This window comes from Theropithecus gelada, chromosome 3, assembly GCF_003255815.1.
Source record: "Theropithecus gelada isolate Dixy chromosome 3, Tgel_1.0, whole genome shotgun sequence".
NCBI classification, from domain to species: Eukaryota; Metazoa; Chordata; class Mammalia; order Primates; family Cercopithecidae; genus Theropithecus; species Theropithecus gelada.
In genome coordinates, this window is record NC_037670.1 from 78853398 (window position 1) to 78873505 (window position 20108).

The 20108-nt window shown below is 39.4% G+C and overlaps 1 protein-coding gene across 2 annotated transcripts in view; it reads right to left on the bottom strand.

Annotated features, from left to right (window-relative positions):
• The window catches only part of BMPER (BMP binding endothelial regulator), a 247971-nt gene that overhangs the window by 179861 nt on the left and 48002 nt on the right, over positions 1 to 20108 (bottom strand). For both annotated transcript variants that reach the window (XM_025381030.1, XM_025381031.1), the window contains 2 exons: positions 4976 to 5058; positions 1431 to 1521 (listed from right to left, as the gene is read on the bottom strand). In XM_025381030.1, coding sequence (XP_025236815.1) covers positions 1431 to 1521; positions 4976 to 5058 — 174 coding nt within the window. The remainder of the gene's footprint in view (positions 1 to 1430; positions 1522 to 4975; positions 5059 to 20108) is intronic.

The window sequence follows — 20108 nt, forward strand, 5'->3', positions numbered from 1 at the left end:
AGAGCTATGATATTTTTAAATCTGTATGGTATATAAAATATGCTCTGTTATCAATGTCAGGGTTGGCTGTGTATAGAAATTATCTGGGAGATCTGAGACCCCAGAGTTCCTCAGAGATTCTGATGGAATTGGTCTGGGATGCAGCTTGATCATCAAGATTGATTTTTTTAAGGATTTCCAGGTGACTCTGGTATGCAGCCTGGACAACTACTGATCTCATTGAATAAAGATCCTGTGGGCATTTAAGGATACAGTTAGGCGATACAAACCTTTCAACGCATTCTGAAGGAAAAGCACTCAAGCAATCTCTGCTTGATAGACACAAAATAACTGAATAATGGAAAAAATAATGTTACTTTCAACCAGTTTTTGGCTTTCATGTAAGCTCATGAACAATACAAGCTTTACAGAAATCCCAGTGTGAAAAAGGAGCTGAATAAAGACAGCCAGGGGAGCTGAGGAGGGTTAGACATAAGTCGAAGCTGGCTATCCTTGTCATTCAAGGGTGAGAAAAGGCTGAACTCTGAAAGGGACCATGCCTTTCAGACCGCATGGAGGAAAGCGACAGGTGTCTGAGAATGGAGCAGGAGCTCATCTCTGCAGAGTGTCCAGTGGTGCCTTAGCCACTTCACAGGAAGTTTCCAAGAACAGAAGGCCCTTTGGAGATTAACCTCAAAAGCAGAGCAGTAGTCGTATTACCACTCTGGAGGAAAAGCACTCAGAAAAAACAACAACAACAACAACAACAAAATGCAGAACACCTGTCGGAGACTTTCGGCCAGTGGCTTAAGAGATCAGGAAAAATCTCTCATCTCAAAATCCCCAGGCTTGTATGTAAGCGCAGGAAAAGATGCAGGAGGCCTTTGTAATCCTGTTCAGAAAAGTAAAAGGAAACGTTCCAGCCACTGCAAAGGAAAGATCCTTTTGCTGTCAGCTAGAAAGCAGGTCCCTCTAAAAAAGACAGAGGGTTCACCTTGTTGAACCACACAGAAAACTGAGACCAGCAAAACCCTAAGCTAAATTCACTTAGGGACACAGCTCTCAGTTTTCAGAAAACATCTGGTCACCTCATCACCACGGCGAGCTCTGGCCAGGATTTTGCAATATGAAGCAGTAAAAAGACATTTCTGGAAGCCAGAGAAAGCCACAGCCTTTTCTTCCAAAATAAGCATTACCTGTGGCTCTGTGGAGTGGAAAGCAGACCTCGGAGCCTGGAGAACCTGCATGCCAGGACCTCCAGCACATTGCATTCATGCTGGGCACACCAAGGAGGCCAAGCGGATATTTCTATGCAAAGGAGCTCGCTCTCTAAACCCATTAGGTACACAGATGTAAAGGGAAGAAAATTTCCAACAAGAGGGGTTGGGAGATTCATGCATTCCTGAGGGAACACACAGAGATTTCCAGCCTCCCCTTCCTAAGAACGTTACCTGGACATGTGGGGCAGCACATTCCCAGATGCTCCAAAGGGTTTTTACAGTGAACAACACAGCGCACCTCAGACTCTGTGACAACGCCCTCCTGAAACACAGAACACCACAAGCAAAGTCAGCCCAGAATTCCCACGGAGTTACTACTTTTGGAAAGTGACCTAAGTAGGAGAAGTGTCCAAGCACAAAAACCGCAAAGCTTGGTGGGTGTCAGGGCAAGAGGTATGAGACACCAATGAGGTGAGATCCAGGCTCACCCCAATCAATGCTCTAGAACTCAGTGCAAGTCTGTCGCCTCTTATTTTCCCTGTCTTTGCTTTCTCTTTGGCCCTAATTTCTTGTTTCTTTTTAAATCTAGTTTTTAAGACCTTCTTGCTGTCAGTAAGTACCCAACAGAATCTAGCTGCTCATTCACAGTTGTTTTAGGTTTTCCACACTCCTATACTTTCTGTCATTGTTATTCATGTCAAGCCATTAATGGTGAGGCACAGAGTATAAGCATCTTAACCCAGACTAGCACCTGGAGAACCTAAATCCTTACCAACCTTCTAGAAATAACTAGACCAGCTCTGCAATCTTAGAAATGTCACTCTGCCTCACACAGAGCCTGGGTCTCAGTTTTCCTCAAGCATCAAAGGAAGGGATTAGACAAAACTATTTTTAAGTTCATATTATATATGTCAAAATAGAGACTTTAGGGCTTAGTAATAAATCAAGTGAGTCTCAAATTGATATTGGGACTCTAATATCACCTTAATGTCAATTGAAACATCTTTAGAATTAATTTTCAGAGTTGGCCTTCGAAGGGCTTTCTCCAGATTCTCTACCTATTTTGTAAATGGATTTGTGTTTTATTTTTGGTTTGGTTTTTGTTGTTGTCTGTGATGGGAGGGGTGGCACAGACTGAAAACAAACATAACAAATTGACAACTAGGTCATTTTCTTCATTGTGTCTGCTACCACATCATCTCAACCCAACAAGAAGGGCTACATCCTAAATGTTTTCACATCATGTCAGGCCTGAGGTTTCCACTCACTGGAGAATTTGTTATGGCTTAAATCACATGGGAAAGAAAAAAAACAACTAAGGTACCAGCAATATATAACATCACAAAAAGATCCATGCTTTAGTTATGTAACTGAAGCAATGCAAAAAGCTATGCATGGTCCCAAATCAATTTTCCTTCAGTATCTGCAATCCAGATGGAGGATTTAGGTTAGTTCCCAGCATGAATTTCCTGTCCATGATCTTCAAATTTTCCTCTTCCCATAAGAAATTAAAAGCAGGAAAATAAAGGTAAATTTCTCACCATCAGAGCTCCCTTGGTAGGAAGATATAAGAAATAGGTAGAATTCAATTCAAATGGATCTAGGCCAGATCGTTAGACTTCCTGTCATCTGTCTGAGACCTTGTTGTACCCAGTCCATGCAGGCGCTCTACCAGAAGCATTTTTAATAACAGTTTGGCTTTCTGCTTACAACTACCCCTGAAGAGAGTACTATTTCTGTTTTATAGGTGGTTAAAGTGAGGTACAGCAAGGTTAAGCAGCAAGTTACGTGAGTGTCAGAATCCATATTTCACCTATTGCCCTACACTGTATCCTCTGTTGCTGATTTTGTGCCCTGAGAAAAGAAGAGCATGCAAAGAGAGGTTGCCATTGTGTCATTCTGCAGAGAAGCAAGAAGACTTCCCTGACAGGTGCCAGTAAATGGCAATTTCCTGCATTCCAAGATAAGGTCTCATACCTAAAGAAGGAAGCAAGTCAGTAGAGGGAAGGTCCCAGCTGAGCAAAGGAGCAGCCTTTGGTAGGTCCCTTCACCGCAGCTTGCTTTCCTGCATATTGAATAAATATTATCCTAGCTAGCAGGGCACAAACAAGGTTTTAGAAAGGAGGAAAAATGAAAGGCAAAGTTCCTCTTGGGTAGGTAACATCCACTTTTTGTGCCCCATCTTACAGGTCAGCATCTCCTGACTTCCAAGGCTGCTGGACTTTAAGATCTCTTTCAACAGTAATTAGAGATTCCTGCATCACTCTTTCTGGGCCCTACTGACCAGAGATGCTAGGCAATTGGAGTTTCAGGGTTAACAATGGATAATGGCTTAATGTGTTATTCAGTCAACAAAATAGTTCCTCCCATATAATAGCTTCCACTTAATTTAAACAAAGTCTTCACCCAAAGGCAGCAAAATTCACCCATGGCTGGTCCATGCAACTTGAGGATCTTCAAAACCTCTGACTGTTACATATGAATACTATGCTAGACTCCAGAGGATATGTGCTTGTCTCGTTTAGCATTGTAACCATGGCTTTGGTTTTCTGAGTGCTCTATCAAAGAGTGGAAATTTTGCTGGTCAAGAGTCAGGGCATGGGTAAAGTGGTATAAATTTTGGAACATATGTGGGATTTTGGTGTTATGGAAACTTATTGCTCTCATCCCTTTGCAGTATGACACTGATTGGACCTGTAATCTGGAGCAAAAATCCAGCAAATATTTGTTGATTTAATAACTTATTATTTATATTTGTTTACCTACTGCTTATTTTAACAAGTAACAGATTTCCTACATAAATAAGCTGAATATTTAACTAAATAAATAGCTGAAGTTCTTATGAATGAACACACCTATCGTGGCATATAATAGGAGTGTAACTACATAAAATTTAGATTTCAGTAAACTAAATGTCACTATGCTTAAGATAAGAGCAAGGAGAAACATCCATTATTATATTAACCTTTCAATCTCCTTTAAATGCAAAAGCATATCCTTGGACAACGAAATGGGGTTAGGGATAAAATGATTTAACAGCACCTTCTCTACAAAGAAGCATTTTTTAGTTTTGTCAAAATTAGATGAGCATAATTTTTAACAGAGTACGTACAAAGAGATTTTGTGTGCTTGTTTTTTTTAAAGGAGGAGTTTGAAAATTTAGGCTTTTCATTTCTGCTTTAGTTTATCTTGCTGTGTTTAACACCTGACGGGGTTAAAGCCATGTGGAATCACTGCTCTTTTCAGAGTTCAATAAGGATCAGCCACAGTGGACTCCCTAGTTGCTGAATTGGTGGTTTTTTAATTTGTCAGGTTGAAATCATCGAGTTACGGTATACTAATTGCTTCAATGTAATAGTTTACAGATTGGATCCAGTTCAAAATCTTTCTAAATCAAAGAAGGGAAACATACATCCTTTAACAAAACCCCCTTTCTGCTAAGAGGAATTCATGTTTTGCTCAAAGATGACTTCACAGGAAGACATGAATTTTCCCCAAGGACATGTGCATCTTCCTGGAGTTTTTCCAGGCACAATTGAACAATGGTGGACAATTCCGCTGTGTTTCTGGAAGCAAGTTCTACACAATATCTATGCTGCACCTGTCTCGTTATGATGAATGTCACAGTAAGTACACACAAGAATAAAGTTGCTTTTTCATTGGTTTTTCATTTTTGTTTGGCCTTTTTAGGGTTTTGTTCTGTGCTGTGTGAAGGGGTGACTAAAGAGGACTCTATGGATTCCTTTTTACTAAAGAGAGAAATAGTTGAACTTTACCTGGCACTGGCGTAGAACACAAGGCTCAGCCGGGTTCTGCCATTTGAAGGAGCTGTTATAGGTATTTCCTTCATAGGTGCAACCTAGACAGGAGACACAGAAGCAGGAAGAAAGGCCAAGAATGGATATGGGTTTCCTTTACTGTTTGGAGCAAAATAAGTTGTGTTCTCTAAGCCCAAATTAGCGATCACAGGAACCACCATGCTCTTTGGCTACTTTTTCCCAAAACACAACTAAGCCTTCTAAGTATCCACTTGACATTCACTTACATTAATTCATTGACTACTGAAAAGATTAACGTCCTGGATTATATCATCAAGTGCAAAGCCATAGATTGATGAACTCTCACGGCCAAAATGTATAACCTTATGACTTAACTTATGCCTAATGATGTATGAGGAGTAACAGAACTAAAAACACCACTATGAAAAGGGATCTTACATGAGATTAACTTAACTCAAGATCAAGAGTGAAGCTTAAAATATGATAGAAAATAAAAGCAGAAAATTAAAATACAGGAATTGAACGCAAAATTCTATACCCATCCAAGATTGTTGATGAGCTACTGTCTTCACCAGATAAAACGTTCAACTCTTACCTCCATTTCTAAGAACTATAATTTCATATTTATTTTTTATATTACTTTTAGGTAGTAAATTAGATTAAGCAAATCTGAAACTACCCAAGTATGGATTATCACATGTTTATTCATTGGCAAAAAGAGAAGTCAAAGGCCAGAGATCCTCAAAAGAACAAATAAGCCAGTTAGCTTGAGTCTCTATGGAAAAGGGCCAAAGAAACAATAGTGTGGAAATCACAGCCTAGGTCTTGAATCATTTTGTACAAATACCCCTCCACACTGTGGGTTACACAATCTAGGAAGATGCACCTGGCAATGCCTATAGTCACTGTATCCTTAGAAGCCCATTAGGCAAAGAGATTTACTAATACATAGTCTGGATTGCTTAATACAAAAAGTACAGAAGCAGGAACACACACATGTGATAATGCAGAAATAAAAGGGCCTGGCTCTCTGTTTCAATAACTGATTTCTGGCAAGCTAATCAACCTCAATTCACATCACGTTTATCTTGTCCAAGACGCAGAGAAGAGACTCACTCCTTCCATGAGAACTTTTAGACAATGCTGTGGTTAAAAAAAAAAATGCCTCTTAATACATTCAAGCAGAATAACAAAGGACTTAGAAAAAACTCAATAGATGTTTTCATAAACTTGGAACTATGATCTGAATTCCCAAAGAATTATGAATGATTGAAAAGGGCTCATTAATACTCTGCCTTCTAGTTCCTACAAATCAAATTACTAAAGTACACAGCTGATTGGAAACACATTAGGGAAATGCTTTCACTATATATTTTTTAATTTCCTTTGCATGAAGTGTTACAGAGATAAAATGTTCAACCACAGGAACCCCTAGCACACTACAAATACTTAGGCCAAACCGAGAATGAATACAGTACATTTTCAACAATGAAAACCAATATAAAACAATTTGGTCTAGCATAAATCTTACTGAACAAACGCACTTACAAGAGACGTGCCATGTGCATGTCTGATCCACTAACACAGACTCATTCAGATAATAAATAACTTGCTCCGAGAGATGGAGGCGGGGAAATCAGAGAACCAAAGCCAATTCATGTTAAGTCCAAGTAAATATGAAACGCCTGCCAAGTCTGCCAGTGGAGTTTCCAAATATGTTATATATTTTCATCATCTGAATTAAAAAACTGAAAGAAAGGGTAACTTTTTGCTGCTAATAGTGCAGGCAAAGATCTTGCCTTTTTTGTTTTAGAGGAGGAAGTGTACTATAAAATCCATGTGGGCCAGGGTTAAGAGACTGTTCCCAAACAATGCCAGGTCATGTGCAAAGGGCTCCCAGGAGGAGCACCAGGCCGTCTGAATTATTCCACTCTTTATGGGATAAAAGGTATTGGAATAAATGGTCCACAGTGCAAGGAAACCAACAGTGTTTTCTGCTTCAAATAACTGTCAGTGGGAAGCCTTGTTCCTCCACCATATTTTACCACATAAAGAAAGATTGGACAATAATACTGGAAAATCGGACGAAGGTCACTTTGTGAAGTGCTCCATTGCTTAACCAACCTTGTTTACATGTCATTCTATCACATCTGAGTCCATATAACAGATCTTCTCAAATGATGGATGAATCTGAGTGACTGAATAGACTCCAAAACATCTCTGAAAATCTCTTTGGTAAATGTAATCCNTGGAGTTTCCAAATATGTTATATATTTTCATCATCTGAATTAAAAAACTGAAAGAAAGGGTAACTTTTTGCTGCTAATAGTGCAGGCAAAGATCTTGCCTTTTTTGTTTTAGAGGAGGAAGTGTACTATAAAATCCATGTGGGCCAGGGTTAAGAGACTGTTCCCAAACAATGCCAGGTCATGTGCAAAGGGCTCCCAGGAGGAGCACCAGGCCGTCTGAATTATTCCACTCTTTATGGGATAAAAGGTATTGGAATAAATGGTCCACAGTGCAAGGAAACCAACAGTGTTTTCTGCTTCAAATAACTGTCAGTGGGAAGCCTTGTTCCTCCACCATATTTTACCACATAAAGAAAGATTGGACAATAATACTGGAAAATCGGACGAAGGTCACTTTGTGAAGTGCTCCATTGCTTAACCAACCTTGTTTACATGTCATTCTATCACATCTGAGTCCATATAACAGATCTTCTCAAATGATGGATGAATCTGAGTGACTGAATAGACTCCAAAACATCTCTGAAAATCTCTTTGGTAAATGTAATCCACACCTTTTCCTTCTTCACCTACCCTCACTACCATCAACTACTTATGAAGACTTCAGTACATCAAGCATTAGAGTAGATTTCATATGTAAGGACTCTCAGAAAAAAAAGATAATTAAAGAAAGGACATTCTCATTGCTCTTTGGGTTTATGTTCTAAGATAAACATGTTATTTTAATTCATGAAAGTAGCTTGAGCTAAATGAAGACTCAGTTACACATACAATCAAAGAAAACATTATATGTACTCCAAAAATAAATGACTTCTTATTTTCTGTTAGATAAATTTCTTTACAATTAATTCTATTTGCCACCAACTTTATGCTACTAATAGGGTAAACAGACAGTATCTTGCCCTATTTTTATTTAAATTACAGAGAGATGGAATATACTATCTCTTATTGGCCATGGTAGAAAGAGATGCAGACAAAATTTTTCATCATACATCCAGGCATTGCTTCTCAAACTCCCTCTAGTGAGAGACCAGATTTGTTTTTGTTTTTGTTTGTTTGCTTTTTGGTTTTTGTTTTGAGACAGAGTTTTGCTCTTCTCTCCCAGGCTAGAGTGCAATGGCATGATCTCGGCTCACTGCAACCTCCGCCTCTCAGGTTCAAGTGATTCTCCGGCCTCAGCCTCCTGAGTAGCTGGGATTACAGGTGCCTGCCACCACGCCCGGCTAATTTTTGTATTTTTAGTAGAGACGGGGTTTCCCCATATTGGCCAGGCTGGTCTCGAACTCCTGACCTCAAGTGATCCGCCCGCCTCTGCTTCCCAAAGTGCTGGGATTACAGGCGTGAGCCACCGCACCTTACCTTTGTTTTTGTTTTTTAATCCAGTGTGGACTGATACTTTGATAAAATATAATAAAAGTGATCTACCAGAAAAAAACTGAATTTCAAAGAGACAAAATATAAGCCTAACTCTTATTATTACATGTAATAGGTACAGAATACACTACCAAATTATATTAAACATCCCTGTTTACTGTCCATTTCTGTACTCATCTTATTGTAGACCAGCACCATGGACCACATTCTGGGACACATTCTGGGTTTAATTGCATTGAGAGGTATATTATGGGAGCAGGAGGAACAACTCAATGAAATAATATAAATATATTCAAGTGTTGATGTTTAGAATAGAAGCAAACTTACAGATATTATAGTTTATCTCCTTCTTTTTACAGATGAGAAAATTTGCACAAAAAGGCTAAAGGGCTTACTCCAAATTAGAAGAAATTAGATTTGAAACTAACACTAGAATCCAGGTGCCGTGTGAAAATTACATTTTTACAACCAGGTCTAAATTGCTAGTATTATTTTAGCATTTTCCAATTCAGCATAATAACCTTTGCTTTGAGGATTTCATGGCCCAGGAATAAAACCAGCATTTGTCCATATAAAATTAAATCATAGCAGATCTAGTAATTAAATATAAGAGTAAGTGACTGGAATAATTAGATGACTGGTCAGGTAAATATGCAGCAACCAGTAAAGTAGCTTTTTTTTTCTTTAAATATTTAAAAGAAACTCCCTACAAGGGATTTATAAACATTCATGAGTTTTCTTCTAGTGACAAAAAGCATTTGAGATTTTATAAGCTTCAATAAAACCATCAGTACTGCAGCAGGAGGTGTGGTAATTTTCTGATAAAATCACTACGATATCTTTAAACCAGCAGTTCTCAAGTGAGAGCGACTTTGCCTTTCACCCTAACCCCTACCCAGGGGACTTTGGGCAACATTAGGAGACATCTCGGGTTATCACAGCTGGAAGATATGGAGTGCTATAGGTATCTAATGGGTAGAGGCCAGGGATGATGCTAAACATCCGACAATGCGCACCAAGGATTAACCAGCTCAAAATTTCGATTGTGCCAAGGATGAAAAACCCTGATTTAAACCATCACTCAAAGCTCAATGGTTGTTCCTTACATCTAAAATAATACAACAATGAGCCTAAATCAGCTACGCTTTTCTTTTGTATATATTTTGGCTTTCTTATGTTAATTCTTTTCAGGGTGGGAAAGAACTCCAGAGGATTTGTCCTAACATTCCTATTCTTGTGGAGAAGCTTGGCGTAGTCAACTAGTCAACTGAGAAAACGGGGCAAAGAAAACAGGAAGAGCACAAATTAATTGAATCCACAGTTAAGCAATAAAACTCATTTTTCCTATTAGTTGTGACCTTTTTCAGTGGCCACATTATCCCCAGGGAGAAAGAATACCACACATTTTCATCATTCTGTTGTTAAAATAGCTGTTAAAAATCATCGGGACCATAAAAAAATGGCATTGGCCTTCTAATGAGCCTTAGCTGTGCCTAGTTTCTCCCATTTAGTCTTAATCCTCTCATTTTTCACATTAAAATCAGTCAAATGGCAAAGAACTGGATCTTACCATTATGAATAACTTACGCCCTGCTACCCAAAGCCTTCACAACATGCCCCCAACCTACCTTTCCAGTTCTTTCCCTTCATCCCTAGAACTCCATGTCATTGCCTGGGGTTACCTTCATAGTGAATTCGCAAGCTTCTGAATAATGCACGTTCAAGTTCCTCAGCTAAGGCTATCTGGCTTCCGACCCGACCATCCCTCTGCTAAAACTTTACTCTTTTGTGCTATAGCTGCCTTCTAAGGGCCCAAGAAAATGACACTCAGTCGTTATTGTCTGGAGCCTCTTTGTGGAGGGCTGACTGGGCTTTCCTTCCTCAATGCCCTCCCACACCTTCTAGATGCTCTCTCCCAGTTACTTCTCCAGCCTCTCTACTCCAGCCTCAGCTTAGCTGCTGGTTATTTCTCGCCTGCCTGGACTATTGCAACAGGCTCACTGACTGTTTCTTCTGCTTGTGGTAGGGACCTTTCTTAAGCCATTCTCCTACACAGCTGTCACTGTGTGCTCTTTCTGGCCTGCTCATATCATTCACAATGACCAGTGGTGCACAGCCTGGCTGAGGTATAAACCAGGCACACCCACCCCTAGCCCTTTTATTCTAGACAAATTGGATCAATGTTTCCAAAGGTAGGAAGTGGAAGAGGAATCTAACATGTAGCCAGGATTGAAAACCATGGAACTTTACTAAACATCAAAGAGATCCCAGGCCTGGCCTCAACTCACCTCTTCATCCTCTCTTCTGCTGCTCCCAAACTTGTACCCCCTCCATTGCAGAGAAGCTCTACTTAGAATTCTCCAAAACATGGCCAGAAGATCTCAACCTAAGATTTTGCACATGCTGGTCCCTTATTGAAAAGCCTGGATCTCATCCATTTTCTCCACCTCCATTGTCCCACAAGGAAGCTTTCCTTCCTTGCCTAATTCATCCTTTTTCAAGACTCAGCTTAAGATCATAGTCTCTGGGAAGCCTTCCATGAAACTTCCCCACTCAGGGTATGCTCCTGTGTTCTTTCTCCAGGCACAATGTGAATTCCAAGTCCCTTTGTTTATGGGAAGGACTTGATAAATGTTTAATTTCATTGGTAATAAATAGTAGGCACCAACATACAGCTATTCCTACAAACCACAGAAATAGAACATGGAAAAGGTGACATTCACTGGACCTCCTGTTTTCTCTTGGGTATGTGGGCCCATTCAACTCCTCTTCCAGAAACAGGAAAGCTTTCTTGGAGCTATTCAGATAAGTTAACTTTCAGTAGAGTGCCTTTTCCTTTCAAAAACCTACTTTGGTTGCCCAACTACTGGTTTATTCTTGACTCTTTTCTTAATAAGCACACAAACAGTCATATTTATTTAAATTAAACCAAACTGGGAGTCTTTGAAGTCATTTCATGCCACATGGCACAAGGAAACAGAGCAGACAGCTCTGCCATGCTTTGCTGCTTCCAGGCCACCTGATAGGGCACCCCTGCTCCCCTGGACTTGGTCAATAAGCCCCAAATTACCCCAGCCCAATACAATTTTTTTAATGAACCACTTTTCAGACACTGTTCTCCAGAAACATATGGAAGTATAATCAAAAGGGATAAACATAAAATCTGACTATCCATTCTGGGGCTTAAACAGTGTCCTTAAGACTTCATTTAAAACAGGCTTTTATTACTCTTCGAGGCTGTACCTACCATGAATCCTGGAGGCAATTGAGCTTATTTTTGGCTAATGGGAATTTTATAGCCAAACCATTTCCTCAGTCTCAAGAGAAAGAATCAGGCCCATGAACTGAGTTCTTAAATAGTAGTGTGTGCTCCCTCACCACAAACATTTTTTTCATTGCTTTTTTAGTTTCGCTTCCAATTAGGAATTCAATATGTGATTGAAATGAAATAATTGGCAATCGAAAAAAAAGATAGAAAGCTATTTCACTTAATTTTTGATGATTTAATGAATAAACCCCAAATACGCAGAAATTTCAGATAAGTACAGTGAATCACTTGCAAATTCAACTCACTTCACCAGTATAAAGGAAGAAAAAAAAACTTCCACATGACTTGCTTGGATTTCTAATATTTGTGTTTACTGGAGACTGTAAAGTGATGAAATTGTGGCTCAGTCACATAACTTTATAGTATCATAATAGATACAGTATCTGCCATTGACCGTAAGGTAATACAATACATTCTATGAACCACAAATAAATTGGGATTCTAGTCAATAAAATATACTTTTGAATTTTTAATGCAATTAATACAACAAAGGGAATATGCAATGCATTAAGGGAGAAAAATCCTTGCCGCAACTTTTTATACATCACCCACCATTCTTGTGTTTGCTCTCTTCTCAGCATAAACACTTCTAAAGATGGGAGTGCCTATTGCTTAGGGCTGAATCCCATTGAAAAAACCATCCCGCCCTCAGCACCCCACTGTCAAGCAGTCAGCCCTCATTGCCTCTCAACAGGAAAAGAAGGAAGAACTAAGTTGAGCTCATGCTGAACAAAAATGGAGAAAGAAGGAAAATAGTATTACACCAGGAGAGACAGTCCTGTGAGATTATAAGGCAGGAAAACGTCACTGAAGGCCGCTTCCAAAGATGAGGTACCAAAAACAATTTGAAAAATATTATACAAATAATCTTCCAACAGGAAAAGGGGGAAAAAAAAGAAAGAAAATTTAAATAATTGCATAATTATTATAGGTGAGGCATTGAACTTGGAGTTTTCACATAAAGGACTTAATTTCACTCTCATAAAAGCACTTGTATTAGTCTGTTCTCACTCTGCTAATAAAGACATACATGAGACTGGGTAAAGTGTAAAGAAAAGAAGTTCAATGGACTCACAGTTCCATAGGGCTGGGGAGGCCTCACAACTAGGGTGGAAGATGAAGGAAGAGCAAAAGGACTTCTCACATGGTGGCAGGAGAGACAGCATGTCCAGAGAAACTCCCCTTTATAAAACCAGCATATCTTGTGAGACTTACTCACTACCATGAAGAACAGTATGAGGGAAATTGCCCCCATGATTCAATTATCTCCACCTGGCCCCACCCTTGATACATGGGGATTATCACATTTCAAAGTGAGATTTGGGTGGGGACACAGAGACAAACCATACTAGCACTATAGAAGAGATAATAAGGACCTCGTAGTGCAAAGGGAGCACATCTAACTCCACAACAGATAACATTTTACCCCCGATATTTAGAAATAAGGGAACCAAGCTTCAGAAAAGCACAATTACTTTGGGAACAAATGGCCACTCTTCTGCCTTACTCTAAAAGCCATGTTCCATTCACTATTTGGGTTGTGCTAGACACAAAGGAGGAGTTCAGAAAGTGGTAGCTTCAGTAGTAAAAGTGTTGTCCCTGGGGAAGATGGCATGCTTCCTATCAATGATACTTTAAAAGGATGTTCCAGTGGTGGTAGAAAGCCAGTATTGAAGGTTAAATGCAGATTTTGCGGCTGGAGTGGTAAGAGCTGATTTTGAGGACTTAGTTTGAACTCTGTTCTAAATGTATTTACATTTGGCTACCAACTATGCTAAGCCTTGGGCCTTTCAACATTAGAAAGCAACAAATAATGAGGGCTCAAAGCATCAACTTCAAACATCTAACGGTGAATTCATACATTTTTCATAATAGGAACATGTTTTGCAATGGGATTCAGCCCTGAGCAACAGGCACTCCCATATTTAGAAGTGTTTATGCTAAGAAGACAGCAAATGCAAGAATGTTGGGTGATGTAAAAAAAGTTGCAGCAAGGACTTTTCTCCCTTAATGCATTTCATAATAGGAACATGTTTCTAGTTTGGGGTGCATAGTAGCAGCCTAAGAAACTAAGATTTCTTTAAAGACAACAAACAACCAACAACCTCATAAGAAAAATTACGGTGGCTACAGACAAAAAGTCAAGAATGGAACCCTCAGTTTCCTCAAAGTAATTTCAAAGACATCCGTGACAGTGTAAAGAATAAATGCGTTATCTACAACACACATATGAAACACCATCTGTGTCACTAATGCATTATCCTGCATGATTTTTATACTTTGGAAAGCATATTACTTAATGTAAACTCTCTGGCTGATTAAATAGGGTGTTCAGGGTTCATCAGGAAAAGTTGTCAAAAATACTCCACCATCACTCTTTATCTTTTATTTTTAATTCTGAAATACAGATTCATAGAAAAGTGCAAACAAATATACAGGGAGGTTCTACGCACCCTTTGCCCAACCTCCTCCAGTGTTAACATCTTGTATAACTACAGGACAGCAGCAAAACAAGGAAATTGACAATTGTGCAATCCACAAAGCTTATTCAGATTTTTCCCAGTTTTACACGCACTCATTTGTGTCTGTCTGGGTGTGGGTTTCTGTGCAGTTTTATTATGTGTATATTCTTGTAACCACGTACATACAGAATTGTTTTATCACAACAAGACTCCCTCAAGCTATTCGTTTATAACAACACTCAGTCTGCTTCTTGCCTCTGTCTCTAACCCCTGGCAACCACTAGTTAGCTCTCCATTTCTATAATTTTGTTATTCAAGAATATTAAAGGAATCATCTAGTATGTAGCCTTTTGAGGTTGACTCTTTTCTCTCCGAATAATTCTTCTGAGCTCCATCCAACTTGTTGCATGTATCAATTGTTTGTTCCTTTGTATCCATACCATTCCTTGGTATGGATATACCACAGCTAGTTTAACCACTCACCCATTGAAGGGCATCTGGGTTGTTTCCAGTTTTTTACCTCTTACAAATAATGCTGTGATGAACATTTGTTCGTTGTTTCACTGGCATAAATACTCAAGAGTGCAATTACTGGGTCATGTGGTCAGCGTATGTCTAGTTCTTTAAGAAACTGTCATACTGACTTCCAGGGTGGCCGAACAATCATTTGACATTTTCACCAGCAGTGTATGAGAGATTTTCCACATCTTCACTAGCATTTGGTGTTATCACTCTACAACTGACCCTTGACCAACCTTCTTGAAGTCAAAAATTCAATATAACTTTTGATTCCCCAAAAATGTAACTACTAAGAGACTACTGCTGACCAGAAGCCTTACCAATAACATAGTTGATTAATATGTATTTTGTATGTTATGTGTATTATACACTGTATTCTTACAATAAAGTAAGCTAGAGAAAAGAAAATGTTATTGAGGAAGTCATAAGGAAGAGAAAACATATTTACTATTCATTAAGTACAAGTGGATAATCATACATGTCTTCATCCTCATCACATTAACGTAGGTGGAGGAAGGCGAGGGGTTGTTCTTGCTGTCTCAGGGTTGGCAGAGGTGGAAAAAGTGGAGGAGGTGGAGGAGGTGGAGGAGGTGGAAGGAGAGACAGGAGAGGCAGGGACACTTGGGTGTAACTTTTATTGAAAAAGATCTGTGTGTGAGTGGACTCACAGAGTTCAAACCCATGTTGTCCAAGGGTTTGATGTTTATATTTTTAGCAATATTGATAAGTGAGTTAATATTTTATATGTAGCTTTAACTGCATTTTCCTGATAGCTAATGATGTTAAACATCTTTTTATGCACTTCATTGCCACCTGTATATACTCTGATGAAATGTCTCTTCATATCTTTTGCCCATTTCTAATTAGATTTTTTGTTGTCCTCACAAAGCTTCCATAGAACAAATGGTTGCTATATTGATGAGATAAATCTATCAGTTTTTCGTTTTTATGAACAGTGCTTTTGGTGTCAAGTCTGAAAACTCCGCCTAGCTCTAAGTCACAAATATTCTCCTACATATGTTTTCTACGAGTTTTACAGTTTTCCATTTCACATTTAAGTTTGTGATTAATTTTGACCTAGTCATATGATGTATAAAGTTTAGGTGAGGTGTTTGTTTTTTGTGTGTTTTTTTGTTTGTTTTGTTTGTTTATGAACAGCTCACTGCTCCAGCGCCATGTGTTTAGAAAGCTAGCCTTCTTCCATCAGATCGCTTTGGCATTTTGTTAAAAATCACGTGGATATATTTCTGTCTCAGTCCGGGTTCTTCATTCGATTCCACTGATCTGTGTGTCCAACCCTCTGTCCATTCCATGTCGTCTTTATTACTGTAGCTTACTACACACGTTGAAATTGGGTAGACTGATTCCTCTCACTGTATTCTTGTGTTTCAAGGTTGTTTCAGCTATTCTAGGTCCTTTGCCTTTTCATGCAAATTTTAGAATAAGCTTGTCTATGTCTACAAAATACCCCTGCTAGGTGCTTTTTAGACCATTTTAAAAATTGCTTATATGGAAATATCAGGCTTGATCTATGCCTCATTGAGAAGCCTCGTTAACTGTGGAATGAAGCCTGCTTATGTTTGCCAAGTACACTTTTGGGAAGCGTTTTTCCACGAGTAGTCCAAGGACTAAGGGCATTCCTAGGGGGCCTGTGAAAACACACATTCCTGTACCCATCTTTTTCTTCTTATCTACCACCTCTTTCACCTGGGCTGTTTGCTGGAGAGTCTGAGCTGAGACTCATTTGTTTGGGATGATTTTAGAACCATGCAGCCAGCAGAAGAGACACCTGATTCAACAGTGCAACACTGTACAGAGTCTTCTGGAAGTCTGTGTGGCTGCCTCTGATTTCATGCCATGACATCAGAGGGGTTCTTTGTTACATTTGAACCATGGGTAGATACGTGCATTAAAGAGAAAAATTCACCCATTCTAAAAACAGGACAAAACTGATAAAGGCCTTGGCCAGGCACAGTGGCTCACGCCTGTAATCCCAGCACTTTGGGAGGCTGAGGCGGGCGAATCACCTGAGGTCGAGAGTTCGAGACCAGCCTGACCAACATGGAGAAACCCCATCTCTACTAAAAATACAAAATTATCCTGGTGTGGTAGCAGGCGCCTGTAATCTCAGTTACTGGGGGGAGGCTGAGGCAGGAGAATCGCTTGAACCCAGCAGGCAGAGGTTGCGGAGAGCCAAGATCACGCCATTGTACTCCAGCCTGGGCAACAAGAGTGAAACTCCATCTCAAAAAAAAAAAAAAAAAATTGATAAAGGCCTTAACCTATGGGCAGGAGCTGTGGAAGAGACTGCCAAATATCTGTCAAGAAAAGCAGCTACTGACCCATGTGATCACACCAGGAGAGGAATGAGGAGAAAGCTCCACACCATAAGCCCACACCTCATCCAAGCTGGAGCTAAAGCAGGCACTCATGGGAGCTGTACTGGAATCTTCCGCACTCCCTGAATCTCAGAGCAACCATTGATTTCTGAATTTTAGTTTATCAACAAAGGCTTATACTTTTAAATTATATTTCTTTCATTAGAAACTCTTGTTAAAAAGAAGAGAAATATCAAACACCTGGCTTGTAATCAGTGGTGTGCTTCCCATATTTAACAGCCAGCTCTCTAAGAGGAAAAAGCCCTGACTTTGAAACGCATTCTGATTTCCAAGGTATGAATATTCCCACCGTGGTCAATTCCTGGCAACTAAGGTGATATCAAGAAAAACAGTGTGGGGAAGACAAGCACATCAGCACATCACGGTTTATAGCACTATATATTTTAACATTAGGTGCCAGTGGCTCTGTGAAACCTTTTATCTCCCTAACAGAAGACCATGAACTTTTGGGTAGAGTTTAGGGTATTTTATTAGCATTAGAGGTCATGCTGTTAATTCCATATACCTACATAGAAATATTTAAGCATACTGACAGTCACATATTTTCAGTTTATGGCATTATGTCTGGCTCTCCTTCTCCTAAACTTGGTATATACAACACATCATTTAACCAGGAGAACATTCATTCCAGGGGCTCCCAAGCCTGCTGAACATCAGAACCACCTAGGGGGCTAATTCAGAATATAGATGCCCAGTGGAATCTATATAAATGTCTATCAACAAATAAGTGGATAAACAAAATGCAGTATATTCATACAATGGGCTATTACTAGTCTTTTAAGGAATAAAATTCTAATACCTGCTACAACATGGATAAACCTTGAAGACATTACGCTAAGTGACAGAAGCCAGGCACAAAAGGACAAATATTGTCTGACTGCACTTATATGCGGTACCTAAAATAGGCAAATTCATAAAGACAGAAAGTGAAATGCAGGCTACCAAGGGCTGAGGGGAGGAGAGAAAGAGGAGATGTTGTTTAATGGGTACAGAGTTTCAGTTTGAGATGATGACAAAGTTCTAGAAATAGATAGTGGTAATGGTTGCTCAACAATGTGAATGTACTTAATGCCATCAAATTGTATATTTTAAAATGATCAAAATGGTAAATTTTATGCTATGTGTGTCTTGCCACAAAAAAGAACACAGTTGCCTGGGCCTCACTCGTTGGGGATTATGATTCATTTGGTCTGGAGTGGGGCTCAGGCTCTGAGTATTTTACAAGCAGTCCTGGCAATTCCGAGACACAAGCAGGTTCAGGACCCACTAATCTAGTCCAGCCCCTGCATGATACAGAGGGGAAAACAAAGGTTCTGGAAGAAACGTCTTGGCCAAGGTCAAGTAACTAGAAGTGGCAGAGTCAAGAGTTGATTCCCCATCTAATTCCAAGTCCTGTCTTCTTTTCACTTCATTCTTCAAATAACTGAGGGTCTTCATGACTATTATACAATCCTCAGGCTGTAAGGCTTAGAAGTTCCCTGTCTAGATGTCTGAAAATATTAACCGGGCTGGGCTTTTGCCCTCAGCTCCTCTGTGTGGCCTTGCCTCTCGAGGTCTGAAGATGTTTGCCTTGCTTCTGCATTCACAGTCTCATCAAGGTGGTCATGCCACATCCCCCGGAACCCGATATATTAAAAACTCACAGTGCAGGTTTGGAGGATGCCTGGACACTCTCGGACTGTCAGAGGACTGGCTCATGTGTTCAGCATCAGCCAGTCAATGCCCAAGCATGTCTGCAGATAAACATCTTCAGCCCTCCAACCACCAACCTACTAGAAACATAATTAGCTGGCTCTGGCATAAATAAGCTCATATGGGGAGAAGGAGGCACTCAAGTTCATGAACATACCAATGCACATTGTTCACCTTCATTATCATATTAGTCTTGTTAAACATCAATCTCTCTAGCAGACAGATTTCTAAGCCAATACACATTAGCTCTAAGATGAGGTTCCTCTCCAAAACAAATCTAAAACATTTAATTCTAAAAAGAAAAAAAAAAGGAATCAACTTCTGAAGAAACTAAAGAGCATTCTCTGATTGAAGTCCAGTAGGAACATTTACCATTCAGCATCATGATCACTTTTAAAATAACAATCAGATGCCTGCACACTCATGCATCTTCCTCAATAGATGCATGTCACATATACGGACATACTTTCAGTTTCAGAGTTGCCAAATTTAAGCAGCAAATAAAAGGGAACCTAGACAGACTGCAGGGCCTTCAGTGTCAAATCATTCCTTTCCCGGGGTTTCTGATGATGCACCCCAAGTTTCTACCTAGAACACCTCACTTTATTCTCTCAGCTTTATGGCCCTCCATGAAACAATGTCATTAGAAGCCTCAGAGGAGATAAGAATGTTTTGGTTCCAAAACATTTTGAGACGATAAGCATCACTGTGATTTTATTCTCACAGTGAAATATACTATAAGACAGGGGGAGGGAAAAAACCATCTTAAAGTGCTGAGCAATTTACTCCTCATGGCAGGTACGCTATAAGCAGTCGCAGAATCATTTTAAGAACAGCTGCAGAAAACCCAAAGCTACATTAAAGGTTCATTTTATATGATGTTATAAAAGAAAGCAGATAATCACATCAAAATTATGGTACCTTGGAAATTCGAAGTCCAAATTGCATAATATTACTGGTGGCTTTGCACAAAACAAAGATCTACTAAAAATTACATTTAGGTGATCAGTAAGTTTATTAGTACTATACTATACTACAGCCACTACCATATGAAAATGTACTTAAACTGTGGTGGTTTTAATTATCTTTTTAAACCTCTATGGAATTCAA